Source organism: Cynoglossus semilaevis, chromosome Z (genome assembly GCF_000523025.1).
Source record: "Cynoglossus semilaevis isolate Cse_v1.0 chromosome Z, Cse_v1.0, whole genome shotgun sequence".
NCBI lineage: Eukaryota > Metazoa > Chordata > Actinopteri > Pleuronectiformes > Cynoglossidae > Cynoglossus > Cynoglossus semilaevis.
In genome coordinates this window covers 21,894-42,375 of record NC_024328.1, presented here as the reverse complement: position 1 = coordinate 42,375, position 20,482 = coordinate 21,894, and the positions used below count along the sequence as shown (strand labels likewise).

The following is a 20,482-nucleotide window of genomic DNA, read 5'->3' as shown; positions in this document are numbered from 1 at the left end:
TCAGGAAAATTTGCACTCACCAGCCCGGAAGCTGCGAATGGGACTTACTTGGATATTGTAACATGACAATGATCCAAAACACAAAGCCAAGTCGATTGGCTGCAGCAGAATAAAGTAAAGGTTCTGGAGTGGCCATCTCAGTCTCCTAACCTTAATATCATTGAGCCACTCTGGGGAGATCTCAAGCGTGCAGTTCATACAAGACAGCCCAAGAATTTGCAGGAACTGGAGGCCTTTTGCCAAGAAGAATGGGCAGCTCAACCACAACTACCACAAAAGACTCCAAGCTTTGATGTCATTGATGTTAAAGGGGGCAATACACAGTATTAAAAACTGGGGTATGTAAACTTCTGATCAGGGTCATTTGTGTAGTTTCTGTTGTCATTATGATTTAAAAAGAGTAAACACAGTTGTTTGATAATAAATTGCTTCTCCCAAGCACTAACCATATTAGTGTTAGAGTGTTATCATTCATATTTGTCTGAAAAATGGCCAGGAAATCATAAACAATTGTATATATACATACATATATGTAATACATACATACATACATATATATATATATATATATTTGCAAATGATTTAGTTTAAACATCTATCTAAAAAGTCTGGGAAAGTTAGAAAAACAAGTGGGGCTTTTTGTCTTTGGCAGTTTTTCAAGATCTATTGTCTAACACACAGGAACCTAAAAGTTTAACAAGGTAATTGTAAATAATTAACACAAACATATGTGGTTTTTATTTTCCTCATCACCCATACCCTCACAGACCATGTTTGATCATAACTGTTGGAATGACGTAAAGAAATTATTTTAAAATAGGATTTAAAAAGGATTAAAAGTTGTTTTTCTGAGTAAGCTTTGCAACACTTTGGTCATGTGTTTCTCTGAAAACCCAGAAACCTAGTTATAAATGAATACTGGCAACTATGTAAAGGTACAATGTGGAGGAGTTACCAAAATCTTCTGGTCAAGATGTGAAATATTTCTCACCATGCTGCTTGTGCATGTAGAAGAATATACTGTGGAATATAAAACCACATAAAGCATCGGGCATGATAGATTGTGTCAGTGAAAAGTAGTGTTCAGAAAGTTCAAGTTATTGTTATCCACACCCTCTTGTCCTAAAGGAGGTGATATAAATGTAATTTGAATGTTTTGAAGATCAGCTTAGATAGAACACTATTGTTTTATAATGGTTCATCCATCTAACTTTGTCAAAAGGAGAACATGTAATGCAGTTAGCCTTCAAAAGTACTGATTGGTAACATAGTAACATACTTTGGTAACATAGTAACATACTTTGTGACACCTACCTCTTGGCATGTATCTTCTGTGTGGATAACAGGTCAAGATAAGGTTCCCCTTTAAGTACCATAGCTCAGAGGATCACCTGCTTTGTGCGACCGTACACCCTTGATATTGTAACAAACCATTAAATGTTACAATACCACAAACAAAATTATGCTCTCTGTTTGACCTAAATGATCCACACCTTAGACACGGTGTCCTCACCCTTGGCTTTGGGACCGATGACAGTTCATAGGTCATATGGTACTGTGACACTGTGAAAAAATGTACTTCAGTTTTACTAATTTACTTCATTCAAAAAGAATCCAGTCATATCCCTTTTACTTTTTTAATTAAAATATAATCTGACAATCTTTCAAACCAACAGGTCATTCAGACTCTGATGCTAACAGAATAAAGTATAAAAGGTTTAGTTTGAACATTTAATGATCTTTCAACAGTAACGGCTGATACTGGCCGACTGGTCCTTGCTACAAAAAAGGTTGGGGACCACTGCCTTAGGCTATTCAACATCAGTGGTGACTAATGGTCTTTGGAGTTAGCATGTTCTCTTCTTACAGTCAAGAAGAAAAGGCAGGTCATGTTGAACACCGTTTTTCCCTAAAGTCAATTAACTTGGACCACTTACAAACATCAAATGTGATCATGCAGAGAGTCAATGCAATGTGGCTAAAGGTGCTATAACTGGCTCAGAAGCCACCGCTAGCAAAGCCTTAGACTCTAGAGCAGGGGTCACCAACTTTTATTGAAACTGAGAGCTACTTCAAGGGTACTCAGTAATACAGAGAGCTAGTTGTTTGATACAGACTTCTAGAACAATGTAATAATAATCAGTTCTGGGACATACAACAGTAGACACTCTTCTTACCATCGTTGTTGGACCTTTTTGAATATCATTGTAAGTTTAACTGATTCAAAAAGCACAGTCACAGTACAAGTTTTCACCCTATTGTTCACTAGTTTTATATTCAGAACATACCCCATGGGCACCTAAGGTAGTCCATGGGGGCTACCAGGTGCCTCTGGACACCATGTTGGTGACCCCTGCTCAAGAGTGTAGCCAGCCCTCACGTGATGACTTCAGTTTTTTCACAATTTAAAATTATGTAATTTTACATTTTCTGGAATAATTGGTGTCTGCGATGTGTTCTTATCAAATCGTCTTCCTTAAAAGCGTTGCCTTGTGGTCAGACCCAGTAGCAAAGTACCACCTCTAGGCTGCCTCACTTTCTTTTTATGTCACTTTTATTTTAGATTTTAGACTATAGCCTCCAGATATCTGTTGACCCTTGGCTGCTCCTGAAATAATCTTTCTTTCAGTCATGGGCCATAAAGCAATATTTTACTCAGCTGTTAATTTCAGAGACAATTGGAATGATTGTCTTCACTCTTATCAGGTGTCTCATTTACATTTCTGACAATCAAGGGTCAGGAGGAGACTGTCCTCTGCAGCAGAGGGCACCACACAGTAATGTGCCTGAAGGGGTTAATGAGGCTCCCTCTCACAGCTCAGATCATATGCTGCACCTTACAATAGGCTCCATTTATTGAACAGCTTCTACTGAAGTGGTACATCCATTACTACACCGTCTGCTCCAAAACAAAAAAATGGATTTCATGGAGGAATCAAGGCCAAAGAGGAAGGTGAGGTAAAAATTGAGCATCAAATTAAATTACATGTTGTGTTTTCATGCATCAGCTGAGACACATCCAGTATCTACTGCATCATGCCACATGTCAAAGTGCTTTATAATTAATCAACTGTTGAGTTTTAGAACTAGACTTGGGTAAATCCATGGGTTTTTTTACACAATAAATGCAAACATGATGCTTTAAATAAATGGCACAATACCATGTTTTAACAAAAATTAATAGATGATGTGATTTAGGAATGTGCTAAAAGTATTTTTAGTTTTTTATTATTTTCATAATAATAGCTAAGGGCTAAACAGTGTAAATTTTAATGTTGTAAATTGACATTTGTTCTTATTCATATTATATATATGTGGGTCACTTCGACCTGTTCATGGATAAACATCCATTGGTCACTAAAGATTTTATGGTTTTGCAGGCCAGTCAGTCATTCACTGAGAAGTTGAAATTTTCCCATGAAAACCCAAGGAATCCACTGTATTTGTCAATGTGTTTCCAGTGATCCATACTCTGTTCCTGCCGTGTATAATAAGCACCAAAATTCAATATTTCCATTTGCACAGATTTCCAATGATACCTTCTTTCACTGTTGTTTTCAACCAAGTTGAACTACTCTGTTTCTGTTTAACCAAGTTAAACATAAATGTAACCAGCACTGTTTGAAGAGTTTGTACTTTTAGGCAGCCATACCCTCTTGTGGTTTTTTTCCCCTCTAGACCAATGGTTCTCAAACTGTGGTATGTGTACCACCAATGGTACGCGAGTGCTCTCTAGTGGTACGTTGAGAAAATTCATATTTTCACATTTACATTTTCAATTGAATAAATCTGAACCATACCATGCACAATTAATACAACATTTAAACATAAACATCTTTATAAGCATCTCTCCTGTGTGGTGTAAGCTAACAGTGAAGGCCTATGCTGCTATATTCTAATGTTGGTCATCATTGTGGTACTCAGGGAGCTCAGTCTTTTCTCAGGTGGTACAGAGTACAACAAGTTTGAGAACCACTGTTCTAGATCATTAATAATGGTATAAATTATTATATTGTGTTCCTGATAAAGGTTTTATTTATACTAGGTTTATTGTTCTGTATTGTTTAGAAATCCTTCTACTTGTGTAAACTCCTCAGCTGAAACCTAACCTGGTGTGTTAAGTGAATATTAATTATCGTATAAATTATTTATGACCAATTTTAAAATTTAGTTCCACCATAATAAACAAGAGATTTATATAAAAGGACAAAAAACTGTATTTAACAGTTGTGTCAGTGTATTGTAGGAGGTTTCCTGTCACCAGTGTCACTGTGTCTAAAATGCTGAGTTCAGTTTAATAATCATATATTATTAGTATATTATCGGTTTAGTAGCCACAACGTGGAAGCTCGTCTATAGAAACATTACATATTATTGAAACCCAAAAACAATTAACCGATTGTACAGCACAAATAACCACAGAAATGTTCCACCCTAATGGGGGTAAAATTATCATTAACATTCTGAAATTTGTTTACTTATATATTGAGTCCACAAATGGAATCATCATCAATCCCAGCATGTTTGTCTGCACATACTATGGTTACGGTGTCAGTGAGTTCAAGTGGACTGTTAATGTCTAACCTCACATCATATATATTAACGTGCACACGCGCGTGCACACACGCTCACAGACGTTTTATCACATTGTATTGACCAGTGGCGAGTGCTTTCCTTACCATAGATTTATTTACATTTAATTCACTAAAGTGTGTTTAAAAACATATTCAGCTATGTGCAGTTCATTCAGTTCATAAGGACATGACCTTTATTCTGAAAAACCTAAAAAAGATTCATACCAAAAACTGTTTCTAAGAATTTAACTAACAAAGAGTTAATGGGGAAAACAATAAACGTTGTATCAGTTTATTTAAAATCCAAATATTTTATTTAATGACTAATTTATACCTCAAAAATAATTGAATCAGTGTTTTTCACTGAGTTATTTTTGATAAGTCTCTGGAAGTGTACAGTTCGATGTTGTTTATCTGAAGTAAAGCTTTTCTTGAGTTCTTTTTAGGCAGTAATGAAAGTCAATAAAACACAGTGTGACACTCCATGACTAAACATGTGGAAATGTGTTTTTTTTTCTTTAACAACATTTTTTCAGCAGCTTAATTTTTCAATCATATGTTGTAACTCCTTCTTACAGTGGCCCCAAGGTCAGAGACTATGATAGATATGTAGTAGAATGTATTATATGATACAATCAATCATCTTCTTTGAAATGTTAATGATGGGTAGATTTTATTCCACACTGCTACTGTGGCTAATTTTGCTTTGAAAATTACACTAATGACGGTGAAGCATTTTCTCAGAAAGGCAGCAAATTTTCACGCCACAGCCCAGCATCGATTATTTTCTGCCTTTCAGCTACAAATCAGATGGACCCTTTGTTTCCTGTTTGTGTGTCATCTAGTGGCAAAATGCCTCCAGTGTGTGAGGGATACTCAGAACAACAGATAGTCAAACATCAGTTTTATCATAAGCAGCAGCAACGGCAGCTGCAGTAGTTGCAGCAGTGCGATGACCATGGAGAGCTTTAATGAATATCAGCCTTTGCTCATTAAAGAAGCTACAGATGCTACTCAGCCGAAGGTATAGGAAGCTGCTGCACAGTAACAGTAAGTTTGTTTTGATTCACTTTTATCTTTTGTTGAATTTTGTTTTTCAGGTTCCAAGCAAAAGACTCTTTCTTGCTGCCTGTGCTGCCGCCATTGGAGGAACTTTTCAGTATGGATACAGTATTTCTGTCATCAACGCCCCCACAGCGGTAACTGACTTTCTTTTATTTCTGTTCTAACCTTTCATTAAGTGTTCTGTATTAAATTAAGCTTTAAACGACAGCAAATAACAAACAAATTTTCCGCATTTGAATCAGTTGAATATTTATTTGAAAAGTATTTTTTATATACTGCATATTTTGATAAAAAAACTTTTAAAAAAGTAGTAAGTTTATATTTTACAAACATTCTATTTCTTTTCAAAATACACCGTATGAGAATGGAAATCTATGCTATAAAGTATTTGAATATCTACTGTATATCCATATCTGTATTATCATTAGTATAGTATTACATTTTCAGAGGTTTGATTTGCCAGTCTTTTAGATCTTTATTTAAGCTTGTGTAAAAAACTAATATTGTTATTTAAGTCGATTATTTATATAAAAAAACATCATTCACTGGCCTGAAAATCTATTAATCAGTATCATCTTTCTGGCTATCTTTAAGTTGATCCGTCAACTAAATATACTGAGTTCAGTGACATGGAAGTTGAAAAAAACTCAACTCTCTTAAGTCTGTTTGAAAACATTTAAAACATTTTTTGAACTGATGTACTATTCATTGTATCTGAAGTTATTAGCCTTCTCTTTGTACAGTACCATATACAGCTTCCTACCAATAACCATTGTTTCTTAATAATGAAACTGCATCATAGTGATGCGTGTACATTTGTTTGTCGCCAACACAGTATGTGCACGATTTCATCAATTCTACCTGGAAGCAGCGCTACCAAATGAACATCACTCAGCATGGTATCACCCTGCTTTGGTCGACCATCGTGTCCATATTCACTCTGGGAGGACTCTTAGGAGCGACCATAGGTGGGACCATGTCTGTCAAACTAGGAAGGTAAGGCATCCAGGGTCTTCCTGGTAAAGTGTTGTTTTTTTTTTATGTGTTTTTTTTTATTTAACATTTTCCATTACAATGTGACTTTGTCAGGAAAGGGACCTTGTTGGCCAATAACATGTTTGCACTGGCAGCTGCTCTGCTGATGGGTCTGAGTTACCTAACAGGACTGTTTGAACTGCTCATAGTGGGACGCTTTTTAATCGGAATAAATGCAGGTAAATGATTTAGACGCACGTTGAAAGAGAACTTTACTTCACATTTTTTTATTATTATTATCAAAACTATTTAGTGTGTTTCTTGTTCTGTTTCTAAGGTATTGGGCTTTGTGTTCAATCGTTGTATTTGGGTGAGATTGCTCCAACGTCCTTACGTGGCTCCATGGGAATGGCTACCTCCATTTTTATTACTGGCGGGATCTTGACCGGACAAGTGATGGGCCTCAAGTACACATGATTTTCAACAACAAAAGATATCTGAATTAATTTACACCAAACTTAAACAAGGTGATGATTAAAACTGGGGGTTGATTTTACAGAGAGGTTCTGGGTAAAGAAGAGCTTTGGCCGATCCTGCTCTCCACCATAAGTATCCCTGCCATTCTGCAGCTCCTCATCCTGCCGTGGTTTCCTGAGAGCCCTCGCTACCTGCTGATTGACAAAGGAGATGTAGAAGGCTGCAAAAAGGGTGAGTCTGTGTTCTCAGTCCTAAATACAGTGTAGTTGAAACGCTGTCTTCATGAGTTGATGTTGAGCATATGATCACATTCCTTCTACACTGTTTTGATGTGAGAACAAAACCTCTTTGACGTCGGCAGCCATTTAATAGTTATTTCCCCAAAATCTGCCTCTGCTGATGCTGTTAGAGAAGAATTAAAGTGTCACACGTATGTCATGTGTTTTCCTGTTTGCAGCCTTGAGGCAACTGCACAGTGTGCATTACTGCGACATTGAATTCCAGGAGATAGAACAGGAGAAGAATCATTTATCAGGTTTCAAGAGCATAAAACCATGGGAGTTGTTCGCTGATCGCAGTCTTCGCTGGCAGCTCCTGACGGTCATCCTGCTCAGTGCTGTACAACAGCTTAACGGCATTAATGCTGTCTGTATCCTGTCACTCAACGTGTTCAATCTGCTCATATTGTCCAAAAAAAGACAAATTTTGTTTATTTCTTTTTCCTTTTATTTTTTAGATATACTTTTACACAGATTATGTGCTGAAACGGTCCGGGATTTCTGTTGATAAAATACCATACGTGACTGTAGGCACTGGGGTCTGTGAGTGCTTCACTGCTTTAACATGTGTAAGTATAATTTTAAAGTATTTTTTTTAACTGTTTTGTTGCAATAAGCAAATCTCGGACAAAGCCTAAAATTGTATCGTGAAAAAAAATGTTAATCATATCATACACATATTGTGAGGTAAGTGAACTGTGACATCCCTAATGATGACAATGAAGGAATGTTAATAATAATACTACTTAATATTAAATCCAAAAACCATCCATCAAATGAATGACAAGGCCATTGTAACATATGTTTCACACAGGGAATGGTCATCGATGCCCTGGGAAGAAAAGTCCTCATCACCGGAGGATATATACTGATGAGTATCTGCTGCATACTATTCACACTGTCACTCACCTTTCAGGTACTTAAGCTCCAGACCAAAGACTGGCCAATCCTATTTGAATTGTCAGTCGAAATCATTGTTTTATGGTGTGTGTTTTTCTTTTCACAGGATGCCAGCCCAGTTTTGTCGTATTTGAGCGCAGTGTGTGTTTTTGGTTTCATCCTGAGTTTTGGGCTAGGACCAGGTAACTGAATAAGTTTGAGCTGGACTGTACAAGTATCCTGCAGTAAAAATAGTGTAACTAGATTTTCCCCTTTTGTGTGAAGGTGGCGTGACCAACATCTTGACCACAGAGTTATTCACACAAACTTCTCGGCCTGCAGCTTACATGATCACAGGAACCGTGGGCTGGTCCAGCTTCTTCCTCATCGGCATGGTCTTTCCTTTTATTGTGGTAGGTATCAAACAGTCATTTTTGTGGTATCTGACCTGTACTTCTGAATGACCCTTTGTTTGATTTTTTTTATATATAATGTGTGATTCTTCTCTTTTTTGCACAGTTGGAGCTGAAACAGTACTGTTTCCTGGTATTCTTGGTTTTCTGCTCCTCGGTGGCCATCTACATTCTGCTAATTGTTCCTGAAACCAAGAACAAAACTTTCCTTGAAATCCAGAATGAGTTCAAATCATCTAGGAAAAGAAAGGACGATACAGTTGACAGCCCTGCAGGGGCACTCTTGTCAACATCCATATAAAGATGTTGGGAGTTTTCTTCCACTAAAGAGTCATTTTTTGTATAAATGTCTTTTAATGTAAGGGAGCTAAATTGTAAATGTTTTTGTTTTGTAGGGGACACTCCAGCCTTCCAGCATTTCATTTTTGAGCTGTTAGCACAAAAGCATTGCTACTGTTGGAGGGAAAGCTACAGACAGAACTTTAATCCAGATGATATTTGCAGGAGTTGTATGTGTAGATATAAAGGCTGCCAATTTTTTTAAATATGTTAATCTAATTATTAACAATGTAGCTCTGGATTAGACATGATTAATCATTATTAATCAATATACTGTAAATATATGTGTTTCACAATGGTTTTATTTGTCACTGATCCAAAGGCTTGAATTATTACTATGAAAAAAAAGTCAAGTAAGCTCAAAACTCAGAATTTAGTTTCATAGAGTTGGTTAATTTTTGACAATACTGTGGATCTTGACATTGGCTTGTAGAATGTGTTGAAGTGGAATTATTGGGTATACAGTAACCATCATTCTGCCCATGCATTATAAATGTTTATCAGATCAATTCCAGTAATTAATTAAAGCAATGATTGCATTCATTTGGACAGCCCTAATTGTGTTATATACATCTGGATTATTGAAAAAGTATGAAAAGGTTGTTGTTGTGGATTAATAAAAAAGTTGTGAAGACTTTTGGAGTTGAAGTCAGTCACTTTAGGGACATAGTATACTCACTGAACTTTCTGTTTTCTGTTTAACAATTTATATTTTTAAGCCTTAGAGCCACTTCATTCAAGCAGAGGATGGTATTTTGCCAAAAGCAGGCAAAAACAGGTCCTTGTTTTAACAGAAACCCACTAAATATACAGCTAATGGCATGATGAATTATATTAGGCTTAACTGTGAAAGCATGATGGCCATGAGGGAACTATGATCAGATGGTTAATATTTGACATTGTTTATGGTTGATTATAGTGCACTAAAATAGAATAAAATAGAATAGAATAGTCTTTATTGTCATTATAACACGAGAGTACAATAAGATTGAAAAAAAAAAACTCAAAGGATCTTTTTCTGTTTTAACTTTTAAGATATTTTCATTTGATGTTTTTCTTTAAACGCTATGCCTCACTGAGCAGGATGAATATAGAGCTGCTCCTGTCTAAAATTATTCTGGTATGAAATTACTATCATATCTTACTGTGTTTCATTGGTTTTAAAATACATATAATATTTTTGTGCAACTATAATATAGAGTTGATTTTAATGTGTTTGGCTATTTGTCAACAAAATTTGATAATTTTTGTTTTAAGTTTTTAATTTGAGTAAATGATCCTTCTCGAAGAACTGTAAATTTTTTCGGAAAACTGAAGGCCATCCCAGCAATCATCATAGGAGTGCAAGTTACACCATAGACAATTCACCAGTCCATTACATTAATCTTCCAAAACATAAGCAATGTTTTTCATTAAAATTCCACTTTCAAACTCCACGCCGCTAGATGGCGATGATAGACATTAGGGATGTCAGCTATCGCTTGTAATTTCAGAAGAAGAGAAAGAAAAAGCTCCTCCTTCACAACATGGCGACGCAGTGAAAGGTCCATGCTGTTTTTGTTGACATTTTTAATGGTCTTTATTCTCTATTCGTTTGTATACAACCACCGAACATGTCGAGACTCATCGTAAAAAACCTTCCTAACGGGGTGAGAGTATTTCCAGAAAATTGTTGTGAAAAACCATAAACCTGTATTTAAGTTTGAAGCCAACCCGCAGATGTAACTTTACTATCGTGTGTACTTGTGTGTTTACAGATGAAGGAGGACAGGTTCAGGTCCATGTTTGCTGCCTTTGGCACTGTCACCGACTGCTCACTGAAGTTCACCAAGGACGGGAAATTCCGCAAGTTTGGTTTCGTTGGGTTTAAATCAGAGGATGAGGCGAATGCAGCCCAGAAACACTTTCACAGAAGTTTCGTGGACACGTCCAGAGTCACTGTGAGATACAATATTTTTTAGGCAATGTTGAATAACAGTTTATACGGCGATGTAATGTTTTCATATTTAACACAGTAACAATAACCTTGACGCTTCAACTTCAGCTCCGCCGCATAAATGAGTTTTTCTTGATGTGACACAAGAAGCAGTTATTATTTGTACTTGTCATTTACGTCACCATGAATATGTTATGAACAATATCTGAACACAATATTTGTGGTTTTTGTTCCGTCGTATGTTTCAATTACCTACTAAGATTCTTGGTGACACCCAGGTTTAGTTACTTTTGTAAACTCTTTTCTTTCAAATGGTCACAGTTCATCACATCGAATTTTAGTCCTTTGAAGTTTGTTCAAAATCTGATTCAAAATTTAGATTTGAAGAATAAACGATACCATCATGATGTTTGCATGTTTGTTCCAGGTGGAGGTGTGCAATGCATTTGGGGATCCCACTAAGGCCAAAGCCTGGAGTAAACACACTCAAAGCTCAGACCAAGACAAACAGCCTGCTCCTGTTGACACTGGCAGTGAAAAGGTAAGAGAAGAAAGATCATTTGGAAGTCTGGGTCATTTTTCAACAAAACTATTCTAAAAAAGTAACTCTTATTATGCAGAGTAAAGGTTCTTTATTTGTTTTCTGGTCTTCAGAAACAGAAGGAAAAGAAGAAAAATGCAGTTGACAGCACTATTGAAAATGTGAGTATAATGTATTTTGACTGTTCCTTTATACTCAGTTTTATGTTAATAAAATACCAGTGTGTTGAAGAAAGAACAGGTTTTTCTAGAATAGCATAGGAAAGTCTAGAATAAACTAGAATAGTGTCGACAAGAATGCTCTTGTGCTAACATGTCAGCTGTTCATTTAAGTAATCAATGAATTACATTTACATTTGGTTTTGGAGTTTTTAGACTCAACAAGCAACAAAAAGACATAACTTAAAAACTACTTGGACAACTTAAAACTCTATTTACATTTAATTTAATGCTCTTGTAAATGTACAGGGAAAATGTATTCATTAATAAAAGAAAAAGCATGTATTGTAATACATGTATGTTTTTTAATTGACTAGTGCACTTTTAACTCACATTTTCCTGTTCATTTTTTCACCTTAGCTGGAAAATGACCAGGGATTCCAAGAGTTTCTGTCAGTCCATCAGAATCGAAGCCAAGTACCAACCTGGGTCAATGACACACTGCAGCAAACAGCTGTGTCCGACAACAAGGCAATCCAGGCTCAGAGCAAGAAAAAGCCTGCTTCAGACGATTACCTGAACTTTGACTCAGATGAGTTTGATGATGAGGATCAAAATGAAGATGAAAATGAAAAAGGTAATCTAGGTAATCTTTCTAATTAAAATTGACAGCTGTAGATCAATTCAGAAACTGTATCCTGTGATCTTATACAGATAAAAGAAGTATTTTAAGTTATAAAACAAGTTTTATTATTGTACCACTTTAATCTGTTTTCTTTTGTTGCATGTTGTTGATTTTCAGGTGAAGCTAAAGTTGCTCTGAAGTCTGGCCTGTCAGATATGGAGTACTTGCGCTCCAAGGTGGCACAGACAGATGACACCATGGAAGAGAATGAAGAAGATGCAGATGATGATGATGATGAAGACAATGCTGATGAAGATGAGGATTTTGTTTCAGTACAGCATGCTGACAGTGATTATGAGAGTGGTGATAGAGAAAAAAGCTCAAAAAACAAACTTTCAGCTTCAGATGATGATAAGAAACAGAAAAAAGACAAGAAAAGTGCCATGCAGGAGGTGACTGTTCAAATACACAGTACTGTCCAGTGAAGAGTTGTATTAGGGTCGGCTTCCTATTCAATACCCATGTCTCTTTGATGCAGATGGAGCCAACGACAGAGTTCACAGTGAAGCTGAGAGGAGTGCCGTTCACTGTTAAAGAGGTGACTGAACATAGATTTTCTCATTTTAAAGATGCAGCAGTAAACGTTCTGCTTTAAAATGATGCATTAATTTAATGTGTTTAACTTGTAACACTTTCTTATGTACATGATTAACAGCAACAGATACGAGAGTTCATGACCCCACTGAAACCTGCAGCTGTTAGGATTGGAAGAAATGAAAGTGGAAACAGAACAGGTTTGTTTGTTGAATCAGTTTCACCAGTTACAGAGACTGTGTACTGATGAGCTTTGGAACATTGTCCACTCTCTCCCTCAGGTTATGTGTATGTGGACTTACACTCCCAAGAAGAGGTGAACAAGGCTTTAAAGAAAAATAAAGACTACATAGGTAAAAAACACAAAAACCCTGATATGTTAAAGCCAGTTCTAATTTGAAAGACTCGAGCCGCTAAACAGTACATAAAGTTGGTATTATTGTGTTGTTAGGTGGTCGTTACATCGAGGTGTTCTCAGTAGACGGCAGTTATAGGGGCAAGAGAGACAGAAAAGACAAAGAAATTGACAGAAACTTCACCAGGAAGCTGAAGGATGATGAAGAGGAAGAAGATGTTGCAGAGTCTGGGCGACTTTTTGTCAGAAATCTGCCATACTCCTGCACCGAGGACAACATCAAAGAATTGTTTGATAAACATGGTGCATAAGGAAAACATGGCTTGTAGGATGACATATTCCAGACAGTCTTCTGGGTTTTAACTATACGATGTTTACAGGTCCTACATCTGAAATTCACTTCCCAATCGACGCAATAACAAAGAAACCGAAAGGATTTGCTTTTGTGACCTACATGATACCAGAGAATGCGGTGACAGCTTTTACTCAGTTAGATGGACATGTATTTCAGGTATTTCTAATCACCTCTTCAACCTAGAACACGGGTAGTGGCTTCAATATTATACACTTAGAGTGAATATTGTAACTTTGTTGTGCCTTTAGGGAAGGATGCTTCATCTACTTCCCTCTACTTTAAAGAAGGAAAAGACTGCACCTTCAGAGGCTGGAGGTCCTGGCTCTTCATCCTACAAACGACAAAGAGATGCAAAGACTAAAGCTTCAAGCTCCAGGTCTGTTGAACTCAACTATACACGGTCCTTGAAAAACTGCTTCTCCTTTCGTGTCTTCCTTTGACTTTTTTCTTTTTACATGATTATTCTCCTTCGTCCCTCCAGTTCACACAATTGGAACACTTTGTTTGTTGGCACAAGTGCAGTTGCTGATGCCATTGCTGAAAAGTACAACACGACTAAAAGCCAAGTTCTGGACCATGTAAGGGGGCTTTTTTTTCTTATTTTTTTTTCCTTTTTCACGATTTGTTTTTTCAGCATAATCTTAACTGAAACTCTTAAATTGTTTTTGTCTTCGTCTGTAGGAAACCAAGGGGAGTGTTGCAGTAAGGATGGCCCTGGGAGAGACACAAATTGTGCAGGAGACACGACAGTTTCTTCTAGACAACAGTATCAGTCTGGATTCGTTTAGTCAGGTATTTTAACGTGAACTCCTATGTACTTTATGTTTGACCCTGTTGTTGGACGACATCAAAGAACCGCAAACATAGTGTGTTCATGCTTCTTTGATGTCTTACAACAACAACTGCACTGACATCACACGCTTGGCACAATAATCATTTTATTTAATTATTTCCATGATCGTGAGAAGCCAAATTTGTAAACAAAATCAAATTTCAATGAATCGCCCGGCCCTAAAACATAGACAGAGATTCGTTGGTCTAATACACATATTTATATTTGGGCTGTCAAATTTAACATGTTAACTTGTTTTTTGCACATACTGTTGGAAAGTGTTATTATTTCATTAAAGCACTTAATGACATTCATTCATTTATGTCTGTAATGTATGTACAGGCAGCAGCAGAGAGGAGCAAAACAGTCATCCTGGTCAAAAACCTTCCTGCTGGAGTGTCTGTGTCAGAGCTGGAGGAACTCTTCTCACCTCACGGCTCTTTGGGTCGAGTACTGCTTCCACCATCAGGACTGACTGCCATCATTGAGTACCTGGAACCAACTGAAGCAAAACGAGCCTTCACTAAACTGGCCTACAGCAAGGTGTGTATCACATTTGATTTGTGTCATTTGACCACAAAATGTGCTTTGAATTGAGACACTTAAAGTCATTTTGTTTTCTTTCCTTTTTTCTATCTCAAAATCTTTCAGTTCCATCATGTTCCACTGTATTTAGAGTGGGCACCTGTTGGGGTCTTTGTGGCTCCTAAACCTGTACCAGGTAAAATCCTACATGCACAGGAAAAGAAAACACTTCACTAACTCTTTAAATCTGAGTCTCAAAGATGTGTTTATGCAGTGCAAGTGAAAGATGAGTTGGCAAAAGAAGAGAAAAAGTTAGAAGAGGACAAAGGTGAAGAGAAGGAGGAGGAGGAGGAGGAAGAATCTGCTCCAGGCTCCACGCTTTTCATCAAAAATCTAAATTTCAGAACCACAGAGGAGACATTACAAGAGGTCAGTCTGTACATGAAACAAGCAAAGCTCTAATTTCAAAAAAATATGAAAGATAAAAAAAATAACTAATGTCAGTTTCTGTATTTTTCATAGACATTTGCTAAATGTGGAAAAGTCAAGTCCTGCAGCATCTCTAAGAAGAAAGATAAAACAGGTAATAAAAATAAATTATTCAGAGTCTTGTGTTTTTTCAATGGTGTTAACAAGTCTTTAGATTAAAGACTTTATGACAATTGTCAAGGTAATTACATGCATGCAATATTTGATTAGTTGATTTTGTGTTTTCAGATTGTTTACAAATTGTTCCTGGGTCTCAAAAAACATGTGTGTATGTTTTGTCATCAACAAATTGTTCTACGTTTCTACCCTCAGGTAAACTCCTGTCCATGGGCTTTGGTTTTGTCCAGTATCACATGGCAGAAGCAGCACAGAAAGCCCTGAGGCAGCTGCAGGTAACAGTTCACATTACACATCACATTCACACTAATTTGTCAGCTGGAACCAGAAGTGTAATCTAAATCATTCAAAAAAGTTCCCGAGGTCATTTTTATAGCCACTGCTTTATCTGCTCTATTAAACAAGGGAAAAATAAAATTGCTTTCTCGTACTTCGGCTACTCAATGGGTAATTTACATCATGTGAAAAATAAAAGTAATCGTCTCCTGCAAGAACACTTTCGAGGCATTGCTCAAGCAAAGAAGAGTCTTTTTTTGACAAAGATATGACTACGATTTGTCAATTTAAACAACACAAACTAATATTCAGTTTAACAATCTCTTTTTTTTTCTCTCTAGCGCTCCACTGTGGATGATCACCAGTTAGAGCTAAAGATTTCTGAAAGGGCTACAAGGTAAACATTCCTCTAGAAATATATTGTTATCTTTCAATATTTAAAAAAAATAGAGATTAGTTTTTTATGAAAAACCAAATCTGTTAGGGTGTATTATAACATTCTTCACCTCAAATGTGTTTATTATTGAGCAAATTACTGTATAATCACAACACATTTTTCCCACTTTGGTGCAGAACATCAGAAGTGACCCGCAAGAAGAAGCAGGTAGACAAGAAACAGACAGGATCCAAGATCATGGTGCGCAACGTTCCCTTCCAGGCCACTGTCAGAGAAATCCGAGAACTCTTCTGGTTAGTGACAAACCTGTTGTTTTAATGTAATTAATGAGTTAAAAAGCTTGAGCCATAAGATTATTCTTACTTTGTTTGTCCATGCTGTAATTTTGTCCCCGTCATCCTTTCAGTACGTTTGGAGAACTGAAGACAGTCCGTCTTCCAAAAAAAGCCACTGGCTCTGGGAACCACAGAGGATTTGGATTTGTTGACTTCCTCACTAAACAAGATGCCAAGGTGTGTGTTGGATTTAATGTTTCTGTTTTGTTATAGGTCATATAAAAGTAATATCAGTATATGATATTTTAAGTTGTTTAGTACTACAACAACATACTGTGACCATGCTCATTTAAATTCAATCTCTTTATCTCTTTAGAAAGCATTTGCCGCTCTGTGCCACAGCACTCATCTATACGGGAGACGTCTCGTGCTGGAGTGGGCTGATGCTGAGGAAACTGTGGAGACACTGAGACGAAAAACGGCAGAACATTTTCATGGTAATTCAGAACTCATACACTTTTTTTTTTTGTTTTTTTTTTCGTTTATTTTTTTTTCTGTGTTATTAGCTTCAAGTCCTGTTTTAGTGAAAACACATATAAATCTATTTATAAATCTATTTTTATGCCCGTTTTTGACCTACAGAGCAATTGATGATGCTTTACAGCAAGTAAAACATGTCTTATTATAATTATAATATATAGGTTGTCTAGATCTTATCCAACCTCTGAACAAAACATGTATGAGTAATTCTACTTGTTTTACTCCTATTGACTTCTTTTATTTATTTAACACCTGTTTTTTTTTCAGTTGTGTCCAAAAAGAAAAGAAAGGCAGAGGTGATGGAGGGAATTCTTGAAAATATGGAAACAGATGGAGCCGCAGAAGACTGAAAAGTCCAAACGCTTTATACGATCATCTTGGAAACACAGACCAATACTGTAAAAAACATAGTGAACTTTACCCAGATGTTATAGGTATATATAGCAACCTAAATGACATTTAAGGTGACTGTGTGTATCAAAGAGTGAGAGGTTGTTGTTGGCCCATTTTTACATACTCTGGTCATACTGAGACACAGTAGTAGACAATCCTCTGACAGGATTAGACAGTGGAAGACAATATAATAGAAGGATGTCAGCTGAATCAGAGTTTTAGTGACGTTTATTGTTCTTTTGTATAGGAAAAATGCTTCAGATAAATTACTTATTTCCATTTTTTTTTGTAAAGTTTAATTCCTCTTTGAAAACTCGTTAAGTGTTTATTTCACTGATGTCAGATACCTCTGCAAGAAAAACAAACACTTATTTTTATCCAGGTTTTTTTATTTCATAAACATGTTGTAGCATTTTAGCTAGCTTCATTATTATACCTAAAAAGCTAATTTTTGTACTATGTATAGAGAAAAAAATTATATATATAGTGTATATTAATATATATATTATATATATCTATATTAAATATAAATTATTTTAAATAGTTTAGGTAAATCCTATCCTTTTAACACATCTTATCGTTATGGTCTAGTCAGAGTTTTAAAATAAATATGACGTGTATTTTAATTGTGTTATTTCACGGAGTAATACTAGTAAACGAGAAAGACTTTTGTTCTGAAAGTTTATGATCAGGTGACCAGGCAGCCGCGTCGTCACGTGATTTGTCCATTGAACGCAAACATGGCGTTCAGACAAAACAAAATGTTAGTCGAGAGAATTTTAAATGCTTTTGTAGTTTTGTTTGTATTTAGTTCATTTTCTGTGGGAAGTGAAATCCGCAGCGCAGTAATTGACAATGAAAGCAGTCAGTTGACTGTGGTGAACGGATACAGAGAGGATTTTATCGCCTGGGCCAATTTTACTGATGCCATTAAAACAACAGGGTGAGTATGATGAGCTAATTGTTTCTACGTGAGCTTCAGAGAACTATACGTAGAAAACAACAACAATTTATAATTCAATCTGACATTTTAAAGTGATAATTGATGCTGTTTTTAATCAAACACGAACCCAGGAGTTAGTGACAAATAATTTAGTCATTAGGATTTTTCTGATAAATTAAACATTTTTAAGTTAGTAAGAGTACGAAATTTGATCCCAGCTTCTCAAATATAAACATCTTGGTTATTTGAAACTTTATGACGTATATGTTTTTTTCTAGAGAAGAACTGCCATTTTAAGGTTTTTATAGATACTTTAATTACTAACTGTTAAAAAAGTAGTATTTAGCATGAATTTAGAAACTGTTTTTTTTTATTGTAGATCTGAAAACCAGACTGTACCTATTCAATTACAATCCCAGATTTGTCCTAAAAACAACATAACCTAATTATATTCCAAACCAGAGTGTGGATTCAAAATGCAGCCATTTCAGCTGATTACAGGGCTTTAAAATGACCACAAAAAAAGCAAACTGCTGCTCTCAGTAGTTTTTAGATCACATGACCCTCAAACCATAACTGACAGGAGGACATACAAATTTCTCTTTGAATTAAAACTCCCCCAAGTCGTGGTTGCTTTATGTTTGTGTTTTAACAAAAACGTACACATGGTGAAAGTACATCAGTGCCACTTACAGTATCTTTAGACATTTATATTTAGGAATGTGTAAAAAAATTAATTGCATTAAAATAACTGAGGAAAATGAATTTGCAAGATACTGATACTATTTTTTTTTTTTGTAAAATTTCAACACACTTCCATTTTATGAAACATGACTTTTGATATGAATCCAAATGTTTCCTTTTGTTAGTTGGTCTTTCTTGGAGGTCACAACAAGCAGTCAGTTTAATGACAGCATTCAGGCCTACGCCGCCGGTGCAGTGGAAGCTGCTGTCACATCTCAGGTCAGAGCAAACAAGCTTTTCTTGTGCTTCAACTCACAATTCAAGTCCTTGAGCTATATGTACCTACGTCTTTGTGTGTCTTTTAGCTCATATACAAGCATTGGATGAACACTCTAATGAGCTACTGTGGACCATTCAAGAGTGAGACAGCTTACTGTGAACGTCTGAAGGCCTACATCACAACTAATATGCAGTGGATTCAAGACCAAATAGAGCAAAATTCAAATTCCCCCTATTGGTACCAGGTACTTCAAAGGAAGTGTGTTTACACATAAAAATGTACTACTGACTAGTGGGTCTAACTGTGCATTTTTTATGGCCAGGTTCACCTGGCTCTGCTGCAACTGAAAGGTCTGGAGGACAGCTATAATGAGGAGTTGTCATTTCCTCAGGGACGTCTTTCCTTCAACCCATTTGGATTCCTGTGAGTTTTGTTTTACAGTTTTATGTCAGTCAATCTGCTTCTAAAGCTTTGCTTGTCATTGTTGTCTGTCTTTTTTGTGCATGCAGACTTTTCCAGATGGGTGGAGACCTGGAGGACTTAGAATCAGCTCTGAACAAATCCAGCGAGTTGCAGCCTCTTGGATCTGGTTCCTGCTCTGCTCTCATTAAACTCCTACCAAACAACAAGGAACTTCTGGTGTCACACGACACCTGGAACACTTATCAGGCTATGCTGCGCATTATGAAGAAATACATGTTTGCCTTCAAAGTCTCTCCTTTAGGTGGGTACTTAGTAAAGGCCCACAATAAATTTATAAATAAATAATAGGAATAATTGAATGAATTCTAAAAAACTATTGTATAAACATAGTTGAAATTATGATAGAGTTTTTTTCTATTTTATTTTTTTTATTCAAAAATAAACCGTATGTGTTTTTTCAGATAACTATTATCTTCCTGGGGGAATTCAGGCTTTTTCATCCTATCCTGGATCCATCTTCTCTGGTGATGACTTTTACATCCTAAGTAGCGGCTTGGTGAGAACCTTCTTTGTAGCATAATAATAATTCTGACAAAAAACAAAACAGAAGGGTTTGGGGCTAAAGTGCAAAGTGTTAAGAGCAAATTTAACTGTTAGGGAGAAAATATATCCATATATATATATATATATATATATATATATATATATATATATATATATATATATATATATATATATATATAT

General features: G+C 36.1%; 3 protein-coding genes across 4 annotated transcripts in view; all 3 read left to right on the top strand.

The window, feature by feature from the left end:
- The first annotated feature begins 2,799 nt into the window (after positions 1-2,799).
- On the top strand, positions 2,800-9,621 carry slc2a11b (solute carrier family 2 member 11b). Its single transcript, XM_025053244.1, has 12 exons — positions 2,800-2,953; positions 5,675-5,773; positions 6,475-6,635; positions 6,729-6,853; positions 6,952-7,081; positions 7,174-7,322; positions 7,549-7,736; positions 7,828-7,938; positions 8,184-8,285; positions 8,376-8,451; positions 8,534-8,661; positions 8,768-9,621. Exons 1-12 carry the CDS (start codon positions 2,918-2,920, stop codon positions 8,960-8,962), a joined length of 1,500 nt encoding a protein of 499 aa, XP_024909012.1. The 5' UTR covers positions 2,800-2,917; the 3' UTR covers positions 8,963-9,621.
- Positions 9,622-10,495: 874 nt separating this feature from the next.
- On the top strand, positions 10,496-17,542 carry rbm19 (RNA binding motif protein 19). 2 transcript variants are annotated; one of them, XM_017043106.2, is made up of 24 exons: positions 10,496-10,649; positions 10,758-10,940; positions 11,364-11,477; positions 11,591-11,638; positions 12,056-12,272; positions 12,438-12,712; positions 12,799-12,858; positions 12,976-13,054; positions 13,136-13,207; positions 13,306-13,512; positions 13,590-13,720; positions 13,813-13,940; positions 14,046-14,142; positions 14,246-14,356; positions 14,739-14,939; positions 15,048-15,117; positions 15,196-15,350; positions 15,444-15,504; positions 15,723-15,802; positions 16,145-16,200; positions 16,377-16,493; positions 16,607-16,712; positions 16,852-16,972; positions 17,283-17,542. In XM_017043106.2, exons 1-24 carry the CDS (start codon positions 10,614-10,616, stop codon positions 17,363-17,365), a joined length of 2,808 nt encoding a protein of 935 aa, XP_016898595.1. In that variant the 5' UTR covers positions 10,496-10,613; the 3' UTR covers positions 17,366-17,542. The 2 variants fall into 2 exon arrangements, with proteins under 2 accessions (XP_016898595.1, XP_024909062.1); XM_025053294.1 differs by having other exon boundaries at positions 13,285-13,512.
- A 574-nt stretch (positions 17,543-18,116) lies between these two features.
- The window catches only part of plbd2 (phospholipase B domain containing 2), a 5,841-nt gene continuing 3,475 nt past the window's right edge, over positions 18,117-20,482 (top strand). The window contains exons 1-6 of the mRNA XM_008335506.3: positions 18,117-18,351; positions 19,221-19,314; positions 19,401-19,559; positions 19,638-19,738; positions 19,825-20,039; positions 20,200-20,294. Coding sequence (XP_008333728.1) covers positions 18,149-18,351; positions 19,221-19,314; positions 19,401-19,559; positions 19,638-19,738; positions 19,825-20,039; positions 20,200-20,294 — 867 coding nt within the window. The 5' untranslated portion in view covers positions 18,117-18,148. The remainder of the gene's footprint in view (positions 18,352-19,220; positions 19,315-19,400; positions 19,560-19,637; positions 19,739-19,824; positions 20,040-20,199; positions 20,295-20,482) is intronic.